General features: G+C 36.1%; 1 protein-coding gene across 4 annotated transcripts in view; it reads left to right on the top strand.

The window, feature by feature from the left end:
• The window catches only part of CNTN6 (contactin 6), a gene marked incomplete at both ends in the record, with an annotated part of 242731 nt that overhangs the window by 211165 nt on the left and 8150 nt on the right, over positions 1-23416 (top strand). For all 4 annotated transcript variants that reach the window (XM_082638597.1, XM_082638598.1, XM_082638596.1 and 1 more), the window contains 8 exons: positions 8044-8219; positions 8591-8708; positions 9347-9505; positions 9627-9776; positions 12586-12656; positions 17620-17854; positions 17966-18081; positions 19926-20112. In XM_082638597.1, coding sequence (XP_082494723.1) covers positions 8044-8219; positions 8591-8708; positions 9347-9505; positions 9627-9776; positions 12586-12656; positions 17620-17854; positions 17966-18081; positions 19926-20112 — 1212 coding nt within the window. The remainder of the gene's footprint in view (positions 1-8043; positions 8220-8590; positions 8709-9346; positions 9506-9626; positions 9777-12585; positions 12657-17619; positions 17855-17965; positions 18082-19925; positions 20113-23416) is intronic.

Genomic DNA, 23416 nt, shown 5'->3' with positions numbered 1-23416 from the left:
AGGGAAATATCAGATAACAGCAACAAGTCACAGGTGATAGAAATACAGAAGCTATCACACAAGGTTTTTAAAATAATTGTGATTAGTATGTTTTTTTAAAAGATGACAAGATGGAGAATTTCAGAAGAGAAATGGCATGTATTAAACATCAGTTGAAAGTTCTAGAAGTGAAAAATACAAAGGCTAAAATTAAGAACAAAACAGACTTAACAGCAGATTAGATATGGTAGAGAAGAAGATTAGTAAAGAGGAAGATATGTGAATATAAGATATCCAATATGGAGAGGAAATGCAATAGGAAAGACAAAAAAGAACACAAAGAATATATTGTTGATGGTGAATAGCTCTAACATACATGAAATTGTGGTTGCCAAAGGGGCAGAGAAGGGATGAGGGATGACCAGTTTGAAGAAAGATTTTACAGAGAGTTAAAAAAAAACTGAAAATGACATCAGCCATCTATTCAGGAAATCATATAAGCCTTAATTAGGATAAACACAAAGGAAAGTTTAAATAAGCACATAGTAGTGAAAACAAAGGAAAGAAAAATCATCCCAATTAAAAAAAGAAAAAACATTATCTTCAAAAGAATAACAATGACAATGACAGTTGACATAACAACAGAATTAAGGGAATCAAGAAGACAGTGGAATGACATTTTTAATGGTCTGAAAGACAATACCAATAAAATTCTATTCCCAGCAAAATATCTTCTCAAATGAGGACAAAATAGAGATGCTTTCAGCAAATAAAACCTCGGAGAACCTATCACTCAAATCTGCACTAAAAGAAATGCTAATGAAACTCCTATAAACAGAAGGAATGTGGTCACAGATTAAAGAAGAAATTAAGAGCAATGGGAAGAGTTAATATGTCGATACGAGACTAATTTGAGATTCTGAGGAATTAGGAAGAGGACCAAATTTTAGAAGTTTTTATTTCTAGTCTTCACAAGTTAACTAATGAGAGAAAATATCAGAGACGTTCATCACCTGTTTTAAGTGCTATTTATACACTAGTTTCCTTTATATCAGTATCTTAATAACATTTCCAATAATGTCATAGACAAATGAAGGCAGAATCACATGATGTACAGAGGGAGAAAGATTTGATGATTTTTCTTAACATTCATCAATCTTTTGAGAGGAGTTGATAATTCAGAACCACCTGAGCAGTTATTATTCTGAACAATGACCTTGGAAGATTATCACTCACAGATGGAGATTTCAACTGAGTTAAAAGTACAAAAGAAACAAACAAAAAGTGACCAAAAGTAATATTTTCTGGATGCTCAGGAAAGACTAATTACATGATGGATTGCCATCCCTGGCTTGTAAAAATGTAGCTGGGGATCATGATATGTAATAGAGTGTTTGGCCATTGATACAGGGAACAAGCCACACTTACGTTTAAAGAACTCATGCTTAACAGTTCTGAGAGAAATTTTGTTACTAGTTTTCATGTCTCCTGAGGGGCTCTTAACTAAAGATGGGTTCTGGAAATATCACTGTCTATTTCGACAATGTGAATTTGAGTAAGGCTATTCATCAAAAGCATTATATATTTTATTAAGCCTTTCCTTGTACTTCTTAAGGATAGGATTGTTAGATCAAGCTGTTTTCGTATGATCTGAATCTCACTGAAACAGATTGAAAAGATTAAATATTAAAATTCTGTAACTTTATGAACTCTCCATTAACGCATGTCATTCATACTTAGAATAACCTTCAAAAAGCGGTCGCGGGCTTCCCTGGTGGCGCAGTGGTTGAGAGTCCGCCTGACGATGCAGGGGACACGGGTTCGTGCCCCGGTCCACGAGGATCCCACGTGCCGCGGAGCGGCCGGGCCCATGAGCCATGGCCGCTGAGCCTGCGCGTCCGGAGCCTGTGCTCCGCAACGGGAGAGGCCACAACAGTGAGAGGCCCGCGTACCGCAAAAAAAAAAAAAAAAAAAAAAAAAATTAACGATTACTCCTAAGTTTTTCGGAGTTCAAATGTATGTGATTATCTCTTAAATATATAGTTATATATGTATTATGCATGTTAAATACACACATGTGTGTATATATTTGTGTATGCTAACCCTCTTCAACCATGAAAGTCATATTTCCAAACACTGTTTCTTAGAATTCTTTATATCCCAAAACGTATTAAGATGTGTTACATGAATTAAAAATGTTCCGTATCTAGTAAGTGCAGAAAACTAGAATTAAGGAAACTTCTTTAATACAGGAATTTTCAAAGCTTTTAATATGCTAAAAGGTACTATGAAACTCTAAAAGCAAACATAGTAAGTATACAGAATTAATTAAAGTTGAATAACCTGGGAAATCCACCTTTATTTATTTTTGGAGCATCACTAATCAATAACATTTTACTGGATATGACTTTTTCCTGGATCCAAAGCATTGGTGGCTTTCTGGCAACATATTTCACATAGCTTGGATTTTCCTTAAATAGAAATTTCAGGTTCAAATTTCAAAACCTAAAGCAATTATTTCTCAAAGCATGGGCCTGGACTGACCATATTAAAATCAACTGAAGAAGCAACCTGTTAAAAAAATCCATTTCTAGGTTCTCTCTGCAGACCTGCCGAATCAGTATTTCTGGTGGAAGCAGAGAAATGCACATTTTGAACACATTCTCCAGGAAATTCATGCTAAATTTTTAAACTACTAGAGTAGAATTTCTACAAATATCAATACTTAAGGAATAGTCAACAAAAATATAATTATAGGAAATGAAAAGGAATAACTATCGCTCTATTTTGTTTCAGAGAAAGAGCCTTAAAGAATTTCAAAGTTTTACAAATGATAGAGTCTAGCAGAGTCAACGTCCCTCCTTTTTAATTTGTTATAATTCAGGCCCTAATTATCTCACTTATCCATAAATACCAAGAAGCGTTTCAGTGTTAACAATGAGCCTCATGCTACTGCACCTACTCCACTGGTATGTATGCGCTCCTAGGAAAGTAGTACACTAGATGTGTGTATATACATCCCTCCACTCCTTGAGAGTGATTCGAATGGCTTTTTAAAAAATTTCTCTGGTGTTAGTTTCTTAAGAAGTTAAAGTGTATGCAAAGGAGGAATCAGAACTTGTTAATGAACTAAAGCTACTCCTTGTTCTTTCCCTAAAATAGCATCCAAAATTGTGTATGTTTCTCCTGCTCAAGAACCACTCTCCCATTCTCTGCAACTGTGATTTTGTCTCTGTGGGGTATTCACTTCCAGTTCTGAGTTAGAGCTCTGTGCAGTTGCAGAAGGGAACTCTTCAGGGCAGCAATCAGTGGCCTTGTGGGTGTTGCAGAGCCACCTACACAGGATTAGGACAGGTCTGCATGTGGTGTGAGGAGAGGATACAGTAGTTATAAGCGTTCTTGTCCATGTACCCCCTCACCCTCACAGTAGGGTATTCACATGGGGACTATGTTCAGATAACCATGCATTCCCTGTTTTTGAATAACAAGTCTACCCACATAGAAGACTCTTCTTTTAAATATAATCTTTTTTTTTTTTTTTTATCCTACAAATACTGCTATGTCTTTATGCCTTTCCCCCCTCTGCTTCATACTTCCAAGGCTTCCCTTTTTTTTTGGCAATTTTTTTAACATGGCATCCAAGGCTGGTTTCATCAGTTTGTAACCCCGTCACACACGATCCCGTGCTGAGATATGCCTCACGTTTGGTCTAACGCTCCACTGTCGCTATCTCAAAATTCTTGGTCACTTTGTCTCTGAACTTGTGCTTTGTAAGTGAAAGCTAGTGGGACAATGGAGCATGACCATGAGCAGAGGAGATATCCTAGGTGGAAGCACACACAAGTGTTTATGGTTTAGCTGCCGCAGCTTGTGCACAAATGGGCTCAGGTCCATGCACCAAGCAGGCAGGTGGTACTGTGCATACCCACATGCCTGATGGCAGTCAGGAGTGCTGAGGCCCAGAGGAAGGGGAGCAAATCAGGACCCGGGACCAAACTGATGGAGGTGATGATGGTAGCAGCTGTAGAAACTTCAGGGGATGACAGCAAGGGCTTCAGGGGAACAAGGAACTCAGAAAGCAGTCAGTGTCAGGATCCACTGTGAGAAGTCAGCTTGCTCATCTGTTCCCAGACAATGTCCGGGTGACATCTGTACAAATATTAACTCTTCAGCCTGAGCACCAGGACAGGAACTGTCAGTGCCCAGGCAGTAAATTTTGTCTGTAAAGTATTACGAAATAAAAGCCTACATATATTGCAATAAGGCATATCATAGAGTTATGTGAATTCTTAGAAGAGTTTGGCATACATGATTTTGAAAATGTGTGCAACACTAGAAAGCTAATTTCCAGAGGCTTAGAAATAGAAATTTAAATTTAAAGATTATTCTACTCAATGGGAAAAATACTATTTCTATACAAATCTCCAGGTAAACCAATTATTAATGAGTGTTTCCTTAGAATTAAAGATATAGCAGTAGGGCTTCCCTGGTGGCGCAGTGGTTGAGAGTCCACCTGCCGATGCAGGGGACACGGGTTCGTGCTCTGGTCCGGGAAGATCCCACATGCCGCGGAGCTGCTGGGCCCATGAGCCATGGCCGCTGAGCCTGCGCGTCCGGAGCCTGTGCTCCGCAACGGGAGAGGCCACAACAGTGAGAGGCCTGCGTACCGCAAAAAAAAAAAAAAGGTACAGCAGTAGAATTCATAAAGATGCATTTTGCATTATACACAAACCATTAAGCCACTTTCAGTTTCTCGTGAAACCTCCACAAGTTACAGGATATGTCCAAAGAATGTAACAGTTCCATTGTTTAAATTTACATCTAAAATTCAATTCAGACTTAAACAGAATGGATTTGTATGAAGAGATAAATCTTTCTAGAAAAGATTGCTCCTTGAGAATCATCAGCTCTAGATGATCTAAGATTCACATTTCAAAATAATTTATCAGAAATTTATTCCAATGTTGTCACAACCTATAAAATACTCTCAATGGTTCCATAACAATTGCATCAACAGAGAGATCTTTGCAAAAATAAAAAATTATCGAAAAGCATCTGCGATTTTACATTTGCCATGCACAACCGATGTCACTTAAAAATAAAATTGCTAAAACATAAATTCTGATGACCTAATAAATAAATTTATAGAAAAGTGAGAAAACTCTTATGATCAATCAAGATATAACTTTAATAAAGTATTATTATTTAATGTATATATAAAATTGAATCAAAAATATATTTTTGCAATTTGTATGTTTATGTTGTTACTCATGTATCATTATTACCCTGTTACAGTTTGTAGGTAATATATTATTTTTAAAGCAAAGTAATTTCAAAGGAAAACACCCCACATTTTAATTTCATACTGCGACCCAAAAATTATGTAGCTGGCCCTAAAAACATCTAAAGCTTACATTCTGACTACGACCATCACCAAGCTTCATTTTCTCCACTTTCACTCCTGTTTTACTCTTCAACACTTCTCTCCAGCAAAATGGCTGCCTTGCCTCAGCAAACCATTCTTCTTCTTTGCACAGATTCTTTGTAAATGCTCTTGCCTGCATAGTGAATAAAGTTACTTCTCCCTGCCTATTATGTTTACTTAGTTAACTCCTATTTGCCTTTTACTGTCAGCTAAAGCAACCCTTTCCCAATAAACTGATCCCTCAGGATTCACTATTTTAATAGAATCATTTACTTCTAATACCTGGCACTTACCACAGTTGTAACTATGTATTTCTGAGTATGATTTGATTAACATCAGCCTCTCGTTTTATTCTTAAATCTGTGTGAAGGCAAGCACTACATCATTTTTTTTGGTGCTTTTTTTTTTTCTTCTCCTTCCATTGTATTTCCAATACTTAGCAGACAGCTGGAATTTGGTAGGCGCTCAATAAATATTAGTTAATAAATGAATTAACTAGTGAGAACATGTAAACATCATAATGAATTATAATATAAATGCTTCTTTTTTTTTTTTTTTTTGCGGTACGTGGGCCTCTCACTGTTGTGGCCTCTTCCGTTGTGGAGCACAGGCCCCGGACGCGCAGGCTCAGCGGCCATGGCTCATGGGCCCAGCCGCTCCGCGGCATGTGGGATCCTCCCGGACCGGGGCACGAACCCGCGTCCCCTGCATAGGCAGGCGGACTCTCAACCACTGCGCCACCAGGGAAGCCCTAAATGCTTCTTATTCATGAAGTTTTAGTCATTATTACTATACTACTGACAAACTATGTATATAGGGAATGATTTGTCTAATTTTGCCACTTTGTGGTGCCATAAATGGAAGGAGAGCTTTCATTTTTAATGTTTGAAAATTACTTTAACTGCATGATCCAAAACTTTAAATCAGAGTAATTTTGCTCTACCAGCACAACCAGTTAGCCAACTCATCCTCCCATAAGTGTAAATAAGATATTAGCAATATATTTTTTTCAAAGATACTACAAGAAGGAAAATATTCTCTAGTCTTAAAATGTGTTATTGAAACCCTGGTTAGTATTTATCCTTTCTTTGTGGGAGACGTCTGAAGAAGGCTTGGAATTAAGAATGGACTTAGTCCACAAAATCATTCTTTAAACTTTTCCCCAGAAATAATTAGAATAAAAAGTACACGTGTTTAATATAATAAGGTAAAGAGTATCTTTAAAATATGAAAATATGAAGATACAGATACAACCTGATGTAGATTGGGTTAGATTTTCTTCATTATATTCAGAAATAAAATATGTGCTTTTATTTTTCCATGACTCTTTTATCAATATGTACCTTAAAGCCCAAGATTATTACTTCCTACTTTTTGTTTATTAAGGAAACAATCACAATTTTTTAAAATGTTGGAATAATACTTAAACATTCTATTGATAAAATACAGTGGCACACTCATCCATATGAACATATAAATTCAACCTCAATGCTACTTTGATTTCTTGAGCAGCACAAAGAAGCCAGAAGGAAAGTAAAGCTTTTAGCCTATCTCCTAGAGGGTAAAACTTTATGAGTGATCTTTAGAGAAAGAGATTTTCCAGGGTCCTCATTTCATTTTGTTCTGAAACTTCTTTATGTATGATACTTGCTTTCACTATAATTTGCCAAAATCCCTAATTCTTAAATGTAAATCCCTTAAAACATACTTTAATTTGGTAAGATAGTGCATATCTAAATCCAAATGTATGTCCAGGGTTTTTTTGTGTGTCTGTGCTTACTGAGTTGCCATCTTAGTCAATTCCTGGTCCTCTAAAATCAAAACTATGTATTTTGTTGTAAAAAATGTAGTCAAAAATGATATCACTATGAGTCTCTTTTAACCACAGAAATATAGGACTCACAAGTCCAGCTGGAACATTGTTTGGAATTATCCTTTGAAACGGGTCAATGACATGATATGACTTGTAGAGCAAGGGCTGATATTGTGACTCATATTTCTAGAGAGAAATTGTTTTATGATAGATGTGTAATTCTAAAATTGTGAAATCTCGATGAAAAAGAAAAAAGTTACCTCTTTCCTATTCGTGTTGCATCTTTATCTAAAATAGAAATTTTTTATCACAGCTATGTCAGAAATAGACTAAATATGTTGTATTCACATTTGCAAATATAAGCTTATGATTATAAATCTTGATATAATATAATGTAGTTATGATCTTAGGGATGCAATTTGTCTCATAGTATATGAAATTAACATAGAATATTTAGAGCTGTAACCATTGTATGGATTGTAATATTGTGGCTGGAATTTCAGAATAAAATAATAATAAAAATGGTGTGGTGCATTCTCTACATAAGGATTGCTGTCTTTTGAGGTCCACAGTTTTCTATGAACTACTTATTTTTATATTAAGTATAAATGAAAGTATGTCTTGAATTTTCTTACAAGTAATATGCTATGTTGATTAATGCCAAAATATTTGAAGTGGGAATATAATTTTCCATACTGAGTATAGTAGAGCTTCATGTTGTATTTATATAATTTCAAACAATGGCAAAACCATTCAAAAAATATATTTTATAGCCATATGCTAGCATTTGATAAGCTTTTATAATAATAATATTTTTTCTCAACAGAGAGGACTGTTATTACCGTGCCACCTTCCAAAATGGATGTTACAGTTGGCGAGAGTATAGTCCTACCCTGCCAGGTGTCCCATGACTCCTCCATTGAAGTTGTATTTGTATGGTCTTTCAATGGAGATGTCATAGACTTAAAAAAAGGAGTGGCTCATTTTGAGAGGATTGGAGGAGTAAGTTGCTGAAATTTTTAAGTGCTTAATAAAATGAATCAAGTCTTTTACATGAATCAACATCTTTCATAATTATTCTCCCCATATTGATTTGCATGGATAGTCACTGTCTATGAAGTTGCATCTGTTTTTGTTTTGTGTTATTTTGTTTTATGTCTTTCATAGAAATGCTTGTGTTCTGGATGCAATTACAATAAAGGGGATAATAAAAGGGATCAAATATGAGAAACTATAATGATACTAGTATATCTCCTAATTTCAGAGCTGCCTCATATTTAGTATTTATCCAGCTGTAAAAAAAAAAAAAAAAAAAAAAAGGGACCTGCTGGGTATGATTATGTTTTTATCCCTTTTTCCCTATCTATCTGCAGGAATCTGTTGGGGATTTGATGATAAGGAATATTCAGTTAAATCATTCAGGAAAATATCTATGCACAGTAAAAACAACTCTCGAAAGTTTATCTGCTGAAGCTGATATCATTGTGAGGGGTAAGCATAAATGGTGAAAATGAATGCCCACACAGTTTATTCACAATCAAAAATGTTAATATGTATTGATACATGGTAGATCTTTGAGTAAACACATTATGATAAAAAAGTGAGATAAATAGTACAGATTTTTTATTTTTTAAACTCTAAGACTCCAGGGTACGGGCATAGATATGGATATTGAAATGAGTGGGTTTTGTCTCTTTATAAGGAATGGTCAGACTTAGCAAGCAGTGTCAGTCCCTAAAATTTAGACATGCTTTCTATTCATAATAAACCACTCTTGTCAGAACAGGGTCAAAGTCACATGTTCATGAAGGTCTCCATATCAGATGCATTTATTTGAGTTAGCTTTCAAGAGAGAATGGACAAGAATGGTTCTCAATTTTTGAAGTTAACTCCCTATCGGATGATATTCAACCATCCCATGACTGGCATTTTCTAATCTTCAAGGGAAGCATTTCTAAATTAATCTCTCACCATGTAAGTTGAATTAATAGGGCTTTATCTCAAATAATGTGCTAAAATACATTATGTTCAATATTTTATTTTCTAAGCATAACAGATAGACTATCCCTGTCCCAAATCCATGAATTTAATAATTTCCAATATAGTCATCATAAAACATATTTTTCAAGGTCCCCCAGGTCCCCCAGAAGATGTAAGAGTGGAACACATTTCCAGTACTACTTCTCAACTAAGCTGGAGACCAGGCTCAGAAAATAACTGTCCCATTCAAATATTTAGTATTCAGGCTCGGACACCATTTTCTGTGGGTTGGCAGGCTGTTTCTACAGGTAAGTGACACAAGTAGTTTTGAATAATTTTCAAAAACAGATGGTGTGTTTGTTTAATTGAATAACTGATTGTTTTTACCTAGTGCCAATTTAGGGGCCTGAAGCATCCCCTTCTTTTCAGTTCCAGAAATTCTCAATGGTAAGACATACAATGCAACAGTGGTTGGTTTGAGTCCTTGGGTGGAATATGAGTTTCGTGTTGTTGCCGGGAATAGCATTGGGATTGGAGAACCAAGTAAACCATCAGAAGTGTTAAGAACCAAAGCATCAGGTAAGAAATCAATGTCTTCTAAAGATGTGGAAGACCTTTTAAAGTATAGTTCCTAAAGGAAATAAGTGAGAAGTGTAGTATTTTTGGTCCAAAATCAGAGGCAGTAAACCAGTGGCTCTTATTTTCCATTTGTATGTGCACAGAGCAAGGTGTATTTTCTCCCAAAAAGTGAATTCAAAAAGAGATGATTATAGTTAAGCAGGCATGTCAAAAATTAGAATTTTTCAAAAGCTGTCCTCTCATCTCATCTATTTTCTAGCCAAAATCCAATCGAGAATCTGTAGATTTGTAAATGCAAATGAGTTACTGCTTGTTTCATTAAATGTTGTAGCCAAGAATTAACTGAGACTCTGATGGTGCAGCCAGCCACACATTTCCATCTATTTCTCAACTCTGACCTAGCTGCAGCTTCATTGAGCGATAGTATAAATTTTTCCACAGGCAAATGAGGTAAATTTTAAACTCATTTAACAGAAGTGCTAATTGAGCATCAATTGGTTCACTGAACAGCAGAATACAAGTGGAACCTGCCTCAGAAATCACACCTTCTTAAGCTCTTTTCAATGGATCCTTTGTTCCACTCTTAAACTTTCACATCCAAGGTGACATTTGATCTGCGCAATGCATGTAGCCAACAAAGTTCACATTCTTATCCAGTCACCTATGAAGGATCACTGATGCTGCTGGCTTAGTTTAACAAGCACAAACTATTTCAACAAAGTGTGTGCAACTGTCAGATGTCAATAAATCATTTTTTTTTAAAACTAAAGGTAATGCTAATCATTTTATTATAGGATTAGGGCTGGAAAACAGCATATTTGGTAGTGATATCTTAAATCATTCTAAGAGTTTAGAGCTAAGAGGAGGGTCCTTACTTTGATAGAGGAAGAAAAGGAAGACCAGGATATTAGCTGATTGTTTTGGGCAAAGTCAGGATTTGAACCCAAACATCCAGACTTAGGCACCAGCATTCACCATAACAGTGGGCCTTAACCTAAATGAGATAAAGATTTACATAAGGAAATGTCTAAATATAGAAATTCCCAGGCCCTACCACAGACCAACTGGATAAGAATCTACAAGTGTGGTCCATGGCTCTGGATATTAGCTTCAATTTCAGATTGTTTGTTTACAGCTGATTTATATTATGATAGTTTTGGGCAGGGTTGATGCTAATTCTAAAGTTTTTACAGTAAAGTTTTTATGTCACCTTCTGTTAACCACTGATGCTCTCATTTCAGTAGCATAATGAGACTTGGTATTCATAATGATTTCCCTGAGGCTCCAAATCATACTGAAGTGAGAGGTTGTGAGATTTTGTTTGTTTGTTTGTTTGCTGGTATCATCAAAGACAGTTCTTCTCAATATGGCTTTAGGATGAGTATGGTTCATTTGAAAACTGAAGAAAACAGGGAGCTTTATTACCCAGAATATTGGAAACTTTTGCAAAGAGTTAATTAAAGTATAATTTAAAATAATTTCCTTATGTATCTAAACTATTCAATTGTCCTGAAATATGTTACTGTAAGCTGTCAAGTACTAGAAACCCTGCAACTGTAGAAGCTATTCCAATTCACGCTGCTTTTGGCCAAAGGCATTGGAAGGCTTAGAAGACAGGGTATAGGTTCAAGGCAACCTTTTAAATAAATTATGAAGATCAAAGCAGACAACGTTAGGGTCAATCTGAATATGAAAGTGGGTAACATCTGGTGTTATTACTTAAAAGAACAATGAGATTATTATATCACTGTATCATTTATAGAGTTAAATATGTATGAAATGGGAATAAAATAAGTAGACTAGATTTATCTGAATGGTATAAATGGTGGGAGAAAATTTTGGAATGAGTAATTAAACATTACATATTTTAATTCAAAAATGATTGATATAGATAATTTTATCTATATATAAAGTATACCCTGCAGATTTACCCATAATCACAGATTTAGCATACTTCTGCTATTATTTCAGGGAAAAGAATACTTTTTAACACTTCAACATGTATAAAGTTTCATTCTGATTATACACTATGATACTCAACTCATGCTCACAATTGGCATCGATTTTACAATTTGCCTTGAACTATTTATGTTTCATTATACTAGTCCTCACAAGGGTATAGTTGAAGGACATATTTTTTTCCTAATTTGTAAAAATTATCAGTATCTGGAATGTTCTACCACTGAACCTTAGGGTCCTAGAGTTAAACCCAGGGAATCCGCTCAATCACATCCTTGATCAGAGAACATCTTACTTTGATTGTGAAAAATTAGAGGAAAAGTCCTGTTCTGTACTGAGAGATTTGAGATTCAAACAAAGAGTTATAAAAGAATATTTTTTTAAATTTATATATCTTTAAGGATTCATTTTTAAATGCTAAAATATCCTGATGGCTAACAAAAAGAAAAATTATTTTAATTTATTGAAAAAAATTAATTAATAGACTGCCTAAGTAACTTGTTTACAGCACAACTGTATAATTAGGCACTAAATCAGCAAAATCGCAGTTACCATCTGAATGGAACATCATTTTGCCAATTAGTAGATGATGCATAATAATGTCAAATACACTATGTTAGTCGATTTTTAATTAATTTAGGAGCCAGGGTGCTCTTGTATCAAACACAACTGTGTCCTCTCTCTTAGAAATTTGGATATGTGTAAACATAATTTATGTTCATTAAAAATGCAAGACTCTCTCATAATGTGTCTGCGTGAGATTTTGAAAGGTGAAATCCAAAAACAAAATTCTTCCCAATGAAGAGGTACTTTAGTAATTGCCATCCTATGTTTCTCCTGTTTGCTTTAGTCCCTGCTGTGGCACCAACAAACATCAATGGAGGTGGAGGAAGTCGGTCTGAACTCGTCATTACGTGGGAGGTAATTTTCTATCCAACTGAGTTACTTTGAAGGAGAAAGACTTAGCTGGCTAAGAGGAATATTGAAAAACAAAAAAGAAGATTTATTTGATCACTATTGAGTATATAAAAATACGTGGTATGAGAGACTCCTGATGATGCATTATTTAAAAGAGGTATTGGAAACTTTTTGTATTTCTACTAAAGTAAGAGAGTATGACTAACTCAACACAATTTGCTTCCAAATATAAGAAACAGAAGTTCAAGGTCTATTGAAGGTGGGTCAGTAGCATTTTTGTTATTAGTTGATGAACTAGAAATTATTTTATTTATTACCTCTACAACTATTCATGAGTTAGACTCAGCAGAGCACAGGTAGAAAATAATTTCCCTATCATTGTTCTTTACATCCTTCCTTTGTTCTTCCCTGCATCTAGATGAAAGCTTAGGCATATGGGATAGCTTTTGTAGTCATTATTATTAAGTATCAACAGGTAGGTTCATTTTTATACTTAAAAATTTTTTCAACCTGGTTTATTATCATAAACTTTAGACTTTCAACCAATCTAAAGTTTCTCATTTCTAGACGCTCAGGCCTGCCTCAGCAGAGAAATGCTAGTGTGAAAGGGACTGCATAGTCAGTTCTCCACCTTTTCTCCACTCTGTTATTCAATTTCTCCCTTCCCAAACTAGTTCCTCCAGAGTTGTAGTAAACTGGGATTGGGAGGAGAGGAAAGGGACAGAAAAAGTCCTGACTGCTGGTACATTTGTAATTTGATTTTAGTATACTCTAGGAATGGTAAATGACCAGACATTGACATTTCATAGAGCTGTTTTTTGTTTTGCTTTGTTTTTTTGGTGGTTTTTGGTGGTGGGGGAAAGGGGGAAGTGTCCAAAGAAGTGCCCAAACTTTTGGTTGTCATTCCTTGGTGCAAGCTGCCAGAAGGTCTCCTCAGTTCCTGGAATCTGGTGGTCCATGGCCAGACTGTTCTGGTAGAGGTTATGTCTCTCCTCTAGATGCTCTTTGTGGATACAGCATCATAAGGTTGCAACCCTATGATGATAGAGCAACCATAACGTTGCTCATGGATAGCTCCCTACATGGTTTTCACATTTGCCTTCAGCAAACATGCACCTTTGCTCTATGCTCCATGGAAGTGCAGTGTGTCCCCACTTAGTCTCTCTTCACTCTGCCACAATACACTGTCCAGGTCTCTCTCCCCTTTGGAAGTTTCTCAGGCATTTGTCAGTTAAAAGAACCTGCATCCCCTAAATTACAGAGAACACATATCATGTGTTTCTTTCTGAAGCCTCTTCACTTGGTTAGGCAAGGGATAAGAAGTAGCCCCTTTGCATTCCCCTGCGTGGAGGGGTAGGAATGCACAGCTTTTTCTACAATTGTCTCAAAAGAAATATCTTCCTACTAATCTCTCCCTAAACAAACCAACACTCCCTTTCTGTACATTTCTCTTGGGTTGTAGGCTAAGTTTTGCCAGGTAGACTTATATATAAATGGTTTGACGTCTCTCTTTAGAATGCATGGCACTTCATACCTTTGTTATCAGCTTTGAGCCCCAGCTATAACTGATAAAAGAGCCTTCCCCTATTTCACTGCCCTGTGTACATGTTTTTGACACTGTGGTGATAATTTTCATAGCCAAAATATCCACTTCCTTGGACATTTTAATATCACACCTAAGAACATGATGGCTATGATGTTTTAGTTAAAAATCATGATGTCTGATATGTTAGAGGGGCTCTCACTGGGAGGCAGGGGTGGTTTCATCCCTCAGGAGATATTTACAATGTCTGAGGGCATGTCTGGTTGGTTACAACTAAGGGGAGAGGTTCATCTGGATAGAGACTAGGATGCAGCTAAACATCCTACAATGCCCAGGACAGCTCCCCCATGAGAAGAAACTATCTGCCCCCAGATGTCAAGAGTGCTAAGGTTGAGAAACCCTGTTGCAGAATAATAGGAATTCATTGCATCTGTAAATGATTTTACAGTAGTATAAGACCTTCTATATATATGGTCCAATCCTCACAAAATCTACAAACAATAAATGTTGGAGAGGGTGTGGAAAAAAGGGAACCCTCTTGCACTGTTGGTGGGAATGTAAATTGATACAGCCACTATGGAGAACAGTATGGAGGTTCCTTAAAAAAACTAAAAATAGAACTACCATGTGACCCAGCAATCCCACTACTGGGCATATACCCAAAGAAAACCATAATTCAAAAGACACATGCACCCCAATGTTCACTGCAGCACTATTTACAATAGCCAGGACATGGACACAACCTAAATGTCCATCAACAGAGGAATGGATAAAGAAGATGTGGTACATATATACAATGGAATATTACTCAGCCATAAAAAGGAACGAAATTGGGTCATTTGTAGAGACATGGATGGACCTGGAGACTATCATACAGAGTGAAGTAAGTCATAAAGAGAAAAATGAATACCGTATGTTAATGCACGTATGTGGAATCTGAGAAAATTGCTATAGACAATCTTATTTACAAAGCAGCAATAGAGACACAGATGTAGACAACAAACGTATGGATACCAAGAGGGAAGCAGGGGCGGGATGAATTGGGAGATTGGGATTGTTAATAGTTAACTTGTTAACTATTTCAAGGCTAGCCATGTTTTCCTTTCACATTTTCAACTGAGCATGTTGGACTCAGATCTTTCTTGAGGGAACACCATGTGAAACATTCATTGCACTTCACTACCAAAAACAAAAGTCCTCCACTTGCTCCGATGAACTAAACATCTTGATTAAATCTAAGATCAGAGAAGCATCCAAAAAGAAATCAAATTCTCTAGCAAGTAGCTTAAATTCTCATAAATCTCTTCCATACTACTCAAAGTTAACCATTTTAATTCTGAACTACCTGTGAAAGGGAAGTGTCAACACAAGGAAGCATTTTCTTTCCTAAGATTTCAGGACATGTAATTTTTCTTCTGCTTTTCACAGTCCGTATTCCTTAGACTGTTCCACATGGCAAGAAGCAGAGAGCAGCCAGGTCTTCTTGGTTAATGGGGATTTATTTTAAAGCTACGTGGGAAGCAATGAGGATGGGAAAAAGTCTCAGTAACCAAGCAGACAGGGCAAAAGAAGAACCGGAGTATCATTCATCAGTGTTCTGAGAACCGTAGCCCTACCCTGCTGTCATCTGTTCTGGTAACCCAGCCCCAGTTCTAATAGTCCCTCCTGCTCGTCCTTCAGTTCTTCATATTTACTTTACTGACAGTTTTCTACTTGGCTAACGGCTAAATTTTATCTCTTCTCTGTAAAATTTACAGCTTAGATTTTCTCCTAGCTTCCACTGCCTCAGTGTCCCTGCTACTGTATGTTTTCTACTTATTGCTTGCTCTAAGTTTATCTATTATTACCCCAACACACCTATGTTTCATATTCAAATTCCATAAGGGAGAGGAATTAATTGGGTTTGCTAGTCACTATAGAATTCAGAGATTCTGATGGATAAATAAGTTGTGATACAAATATACAATGGAATACTACCCAACCATAAAAAAGAATAAAATAATGCCATTTGCAGCAACATGGATGAGATTATCATACTAAGTGAAGTAAGTCAGAAAGAGAGAGACAAATACCACATGATATCACTTCTATGTGGAATCTAAAATATGGCACAAATGAACCTATCTACAAAACAGAAACAGACTCACAGACACACAGAGATCAGGCTTGTGGTTACCTGGGGGAAGGGGGTAGGGAGGGGAATGGATTGGGAATTGGGGGTTGGCAGATGCAAACTATTACATTTAAAATGGATAAACAATAAGGTCCTAGTGTATGGGGAACTGTATCCAATCTCCTGGGATAAACCACAATGGAAAAGAATATTTAAAAAAGAATGTATATATGTGTAAAAAAAAATAATAATTCAGAGATTCCGTACCAGAACACCTCAAAGATTCTGACCAAGAGGGTGCCTTTTGTTCTGGTGCCCACTGCTGGATAACCAGATGTGGTCCAAGTCACAGGATAATGTGATACAATAAATGGATACCTTTGGTAAGGAAAACCTCAGGAATAAAGCTGTGTGCATGGGAGACTCAAGCATTATGCCCTATCAGGTATGCCTTTATTAGTCTACATGAAAATGTTCAGAAATAAAAAGCATCTTCCTTTAGAAAAACTAAATAAATTCTATCATTTTTAAATATGACTTTCTTATAAATAGCTGGAATATTTGTCTAAATTCAAGGACTAATTCATTTTCACTTCTTGATGTGATTATTTATAATGTTTTAATTATTTATAATGGGGAACTTGTATCTATTTTTGTTTTGTAATTTTAATAAATTTAAGTTTTAAATGACTCAAAGAATTTTGTCTCTTTGAGACTTAGCAAACTTTTTGTTGTTTGTTTATTAATGTTAAGAAAAGTGCACACTGATACTACGACTAATGAAGATGTATGTTCCAAAAAATACTGGATGGTCTCATATGTTTGTGTTTGAGTAACAGTCTATATGTTTTAAAGCAAATATTATTACACATTGATTATATTACCTGTATTTTACAAAAATTTGTTGAAAATGTGAAAGGAAAACATGGCTAGCCTTGAAATAGTTAACAAGTTAATTTTGTGCTGAGTTTAAAGTTTTATATCAAAATTATGTTTTAGCTTATAAAATCTTGTAATCTTATAAACCATTTTATTATTACAATTTAGGAATAATCAGGAAGGATATATAAATATGTAAAACCTGTTTTACATTTCCATTTAAATTTTCCATTTATTTATCTGAGTATCTTAACTTGGGATCATTTTTCTAATTGGCATTCCAAATAGAAGTATTTTTTTTCAATACTTAATTAAACAGGGTAAATAACCATGCTATCTCTACAAAAGATATGCCAAACAATCAATAAACATTATAATAGCTGTACAATACATTTTTCTAAATACTCAGTGATTGATCACTTCTGCCCAAGTCAATTCCAGAAGAACTACAGAATGGAGAGGAATTTGGATACATCATCATGCTGCGGCCAGTTGGCTCAACAACATGGACCAAGGAAAGAGTACCATTTGTAGAATCGTCAAGGTTTGTTTACAGAAATGAAAGCATCACCCCCCTCTCTCCCTTTGAAGTCAAAGTGGGTGTATATAATAAGAAAGGAGAAGGAGCCCTGAGTACCACGTCCATTGTCTACTCTGGGGAAGATGGTAAGTTGTGGTCAGCACTGGAATGCTCCTCCTTGAGACTGTATGTATATTTTGCATTTGTTTTCATGAACAACTCTGCTGAAGATGGTTGTGTCTTTCTCTGGATGGTAGAACCTCAACTGGCCCCAAGGGGAACTTCTGTTCAAAGTTTTTCTGCTTCGGAAATGGAGGTTTCATGGAATGGTATTGCCTGGAATAGAAACACTGGAAGAGTTCTGGGCTATGAGGTAATCCACATTAATTTCACTTTCTACTATGAATATGCCAGCTAGCAATAGCTCTGTTCAACAGTCCCGTACTACTAACCTAGTTCTTAGTATATGATAGTATATGTCTAAAGCTATAGAGAGGAATTAATGGAGGGGATCTTTCCAGGTTATCTTAAGCAAGCAAAGTAACACATGGTAGCATTTAAACAGTAATCAGGTGATTATCTTATTTAATTATCCAAATTGCAGTCTTTTTTTTTTTTTTTTTTTTTTTTTTTTGCGGTACGCGGGCCTCTCACTGTTGTGGCCTCTACCGGTGCAGAGCACAGGCTCTGGACGCGCAGACTCAGTGGCCATGGCTCACAGGCCCAGCCGCTCTGCGGCATGTGGGATCCTCCTGGACCGGGGCACGAACCTGTGTCCCCTGCATCGGCAGGCGGACTCTCAACCACTGCGCCACCAGGGAAGCCCAGTCATGTTTGTTTTTTGGGGAGAAATAAACATTTAATCTTCAGTGATCTTAAACCATAGAAGAGTCTCACTGGGAAACCTGCTCTAAGAACTGGAGCATAACTTGAAAAAAGTTAGTCATCTCGGAAAAAGCAGTTAAGCGATAAGAAAAAGCCTACGTTCTCCTAATCTGTCATTTATAGTCTGTCTAGAATGAAGCAAATCACTTTGAATTTATCGGCCTTCATTTTCACAAAGTTAAGGGATGAGACTTATTAATCACTTATTGTTCCTTTGACTTGTAAATCTAATGATTCACAAAATGAGTTACAAGGTTTACTTTATTTTGGAGTTAGAATAAAATTATGATTTTGCCTTGTACTGTTCTTTTTTTCTTTTCTCTTTATCTGAACCCTCTTGTCCAAACAGAAAGTTCTACTCATATGGTAACAGATAGACGCCTCTGCCACTCCAATTCTAGAATGCCTTACTTCTTATCTGAACCCTATTTATTTCTCAAAGCTCATCTCTAGTCTCCCCTGCTCTTTGAACCCTTCTCTGATCACTCCCTGATACTATCTTTCTTCAAATTCTTTTAGCATTTATTTCCATATCACTTTTTTGGGATGCATTCTCTGCCTTCTTTTTACATATGTACTCTAATATCTTTTTTTTTTTTTTTTTTTTTTTTTTTTTTTTTTTTCTTTTTGCGGTATGCGGGCCTCTCACTGTTGTGGCCTCTCCCGTTGCGGAGCACAGGCTCCGGATGCGCAGGCCCAGCTGCCATGGCTCACGGGCCCAGCCGCTCCGCGGCATATGGGATCCTCCCAGACCGGGGCACGAACCCGTATCCCCTGCATCGGCAGGCGGACTCTCAACCACTGCGCCACCAGGGAGGCCCGTACTCTAATATCTTAACTAGATTATAAGAAGTTCAAAGGCAGGCACTACGCTTTACTCTCTCTTGCCTTTTCCAATGTGCCTAAAACAGTGCTAATGCACAGGAAGGCCTCAGTAGTTGAATTATTAATTCATCTGTGATTTAAAAAACTCTCCAGGAAATGTCAATAGTAAAACATAATGTAAGTCTTTGATTGATAGTATGAATCTTGTTTTTTTCTGACATATTGTATACCCTTTGTTAAAGCTGTCAACCTTTAGATATTTCATGAAATATTTTATTGTGGTAATCTAAAAAAACCTAGGTTCTCTAATTTCCATTGTGAATTTGTATTCTTTTTTTTATTTCTTCCCTATAAATTTTGGACTTTGATTATTTTGTTATTATTGTATAACCATTTTAATTGGAAAATATTCTCTCATTTATGTTTCTGACTTCTTCCCATATGCCACTGTGGTTGACAGTTGTTAGGAAACAATAAATTTTTTTGTTGTTTGTTTTTAATGATCAGGTCTTATACTGGACAGATGACTCCAAAGAATCCGTGATTGGTAAAATTAGGGTCAGTGGAAATGTCACAACCAAAAACATCACAGGGCTGAAAGCTAATACCGTCTACTTTGCTTCCGTCAGAGCTTACAACACTGCTGGGACAGGGCCCTCAAGCCCCCCAGTCAATGGGACCACCAAGAAGTCTCGTAAGTATATATCACATTGCAGGGACCAAGATTCACCTACAGTTGGAAACATTCCTTTGCTCAATGTCCATTTCATTCTTACCACCTCATCATTTTACTGATCACTTTATTTAGTCAAGTGGGTTTGTCCCTTAAATCTGGATAATTGTTGAAACTTTCTGGTAACAATCAAAATGAACTGTTCTGATCTTTTTGGAATTGCAAAAGAGAAAATATTTTCAGTATAAATGAAAGACAGAGAATATAATGGCTCCAATGCCCTCTTCCAACTTGAGTTCATAACCTGACCTCCCATCCTTGGAATGTTAAGTGGTTACTTAATCTTTCAGTCTCAAGGTCCTCATCTGTAAAATGAAGGAAAAATAGTACCTATTTTCTCACTGGGTTTTGTTCAAGATTAAAAGTGATAATTAATAGGAAGTGTCCAGTACATACTTTAGTAAATGCTTAGTCAATGATTTTTTGTTTGTTTTTGTTGGTTTGGTTTACCATTTGAGTCTTGATGTGATCCTTGCACTGTCAGATACCTAGATCTTTCCTTCTATGATATTTTATCACTGCAAATTACTTGGTAGCCCCTGAAATCCAAGAATTAACTCTTGTGCTTCTTTTTATCTCCCTTAACAATAAGCTAAATATCTTTCACACAGACAGGACCTACTAAATAAAGGATGAAGAGTTGATTGTTGCTGCATTTGTCCTGTGAGTGAGTCTGGTATTGCACAAATATTCCATAATATGTAAATAGCAAACTGATCAGATGTGACTTAGTAAGAGCTGCAATTTGTAATTTTTTATAATTGTATAATATTTACATATTTCTTGTATATTGTAGATGAACATAAATTGTGTTAACAGGCTTTTTAAAACACATTCTTTGGTCTCTAAATCCCAATGAAAAAGAGTAACAAATATAGTTGCTGAATTCTGAGAATGACTAAGACATGAATTCACTGCTACTAACCGACAGGAAAAAATAGAGCTTGTCTTTAAATACTGCATTCGTTTTTTCCTGTGTATTGGGAAAGAATAGGTGGTTTAAAAAAGTTTGAAAATCAAGTGATACAAAGCTTTTTTTCTATATACATACTTTTCATGTCCAAAAAGAACTTAGGGATCGTCTCAGTTAATAGGTCTTTGATTACAGAGTGCATTATCCACTTGTATTCATATCACCAGCCAGTAGCCAGAGATTTGTGTTCTAATTCTGGGTATGTCAGCGACTCATGACCTGATACAGGACAAGACATTCCATTTTTCTGCCTTAATTTTCTTAACTGTCAAATGGAAATTTTCTCTGCCCTCACTATTTTCTCAAATTATTAATGAGACACAAACGAGGTTCTGATTATAGGAGCACATTGGAAAATACAAAGTACTGTGGAACTGCTAAGCAGGAAACAGATGAACAAAAACTCTCTAGTGCCAGTCCATTTTAAGGGAAGAGTACATGTGGATCAAAAACTCTTAAACCAGCTCTCCTTCAATCCCCTAGTTTGATAAAGATGACGTCATGAGTGATCTTCTAGAACTGACTAGCTAGAGGCATGGTTCTATTCCTCTTCCTGTTTTACTCCATTTTGACTAAGTTGATGAAGTCATTGCCATATTATACCTGTATGAACGATTTGCTTCCATGGTCCTTCTGGAGTCTAGCCTCTCTCAGTTAATCTGAAAATCTGACTGAAATCTCCAATCAATCAGTGGTTTTAAATTTGCCCAGACATTTCCTTCTAGCTGATTGAGAGATGCCAAACTCACAGAAACTCTTGTATGTAATTTAGTTTCTATCTCAGGCAAAATCAAGGGTGATTAGAAATGCGTAAAGATAGTATCAAAAAAACCTCACAGATCTGACAGATCTGTGACAAACTGACAGACATTTTAGTGTAGTTGTTGATGTAACACTCAAGCTGACTCATATTACATGCGATTCCATTAACCAGTTTAAGGTGGGCTGAGACCTGAACAATAAACTTAATTATCAAAAAGATATAGAGATATAGATATATGCATGATATACATAGGAGACCATGTATATACATCTATATATACACACACACATATACAATTGTCCTTCAGTAGCCTAGAGGGATTGGTTCCAGGAACATCCACAGATGCCCAAGTCCCTTATGTAAAATGGCACAGGGTTTGCATACACCCTACATACATCCTCCATATAATTTAAATCATCTCTAGATTACTTATCATACCTAAAACAATAAATGTTATGTAACTAGTTGCAAATACAATGTAAATGCTATGTAAATAGTTGTTAGCAAATTCAAGTTTTTGGAACTTTCTGGAATTTTTTTCAAATATTTTCAGTCCTATCTTGGTTGAATCTGCCAGTGTGGAACCCAGAGATACGCAGATACAGAGGGACACCTGTAAAAACATACATACATACATATATACATATAACCTTACAAATAATTTTTTTCCATTAACTTGAATTTGCTAGTTTGATTTTCCATGCAACCTAAATTAACCATGTGATAGTTTGTGCTAACCTACTCTATGTGTTTAAGCAGAAAACTTGTTTTAGACAGAGTAGCATCAGGTTTGCTCAGTTGACCCACTTGGTCCTACAAATGGGCTTGACTGAAATTTGGATTAAATGCCAAGAACATTGTTGGTGGTTTGTCTGAGTGTTCACATGAGATCAGCCTTATCAAAGAGTAGGAGACATATCCTTTGAAAACACTTCAATTAACAGGGAGTAATTTTATCAAGATACAGTGCTAGAATGTATCTGCTGAGAGAAGAGTGAGATGAGAGTCAAGTATAAAGTGAAGTTTAGTGTTTCTTTAGCATCCGCCTTCTTTTTTGATTCAATCAAACACACAAAAACCCTTGTAATTCCTAATCTCTTTCATGAAAACCTTGTTTCAATATTTCTTAAATTTGGCTTTCACCAGCCTGTGTGCATCAGCATTTTTTAAAAAATATCCAACAAGGACTTGAGAATAAGGTTCTACAAGACTCTATCTCGTATTTGGATACCAAGAAAACCTCTAATTTTATTCTTTCAACATTTTTTATCACTAACATTATGAAAATAGAATAGAAACTACTTTAGTCTCCTATTGTTGCTATTCAAATTACCACAACTTAGTGGTTTAAAACAATATAAATTTGTTCTCATACACTTCTAGAGGTCAAAAGTCAGAAATGAGTTTCACTGGCTGGAAAACAAGATATGGGCAAGGGCTGTGTTCCTTTTGGAACCTCTAGAAGAGCATTTGTTTCCGTGCATTTTCTGTCTTTTAGAGAGCCTTCTCCCCTTGGCTTGTGGCCCCTG

The sequence above is a fragment of the Mesoplodon mirus genome (genome assembly GCF_964341445.2).
Source record: "Mesoplodon mirus genome assembly, chromosome: 12".
Taxonomy (NCBI): Eukaryota; Metazoa; Chordata; class Mammalia; order Artiodactyla; family Ziphiidae; genus Mesoplodon; species Mesoplodon mirus.
Note: the sequence above shows the minus strand (reverse complement) of the source record. Positions and strands in the feature narration are given on the sequence as shown.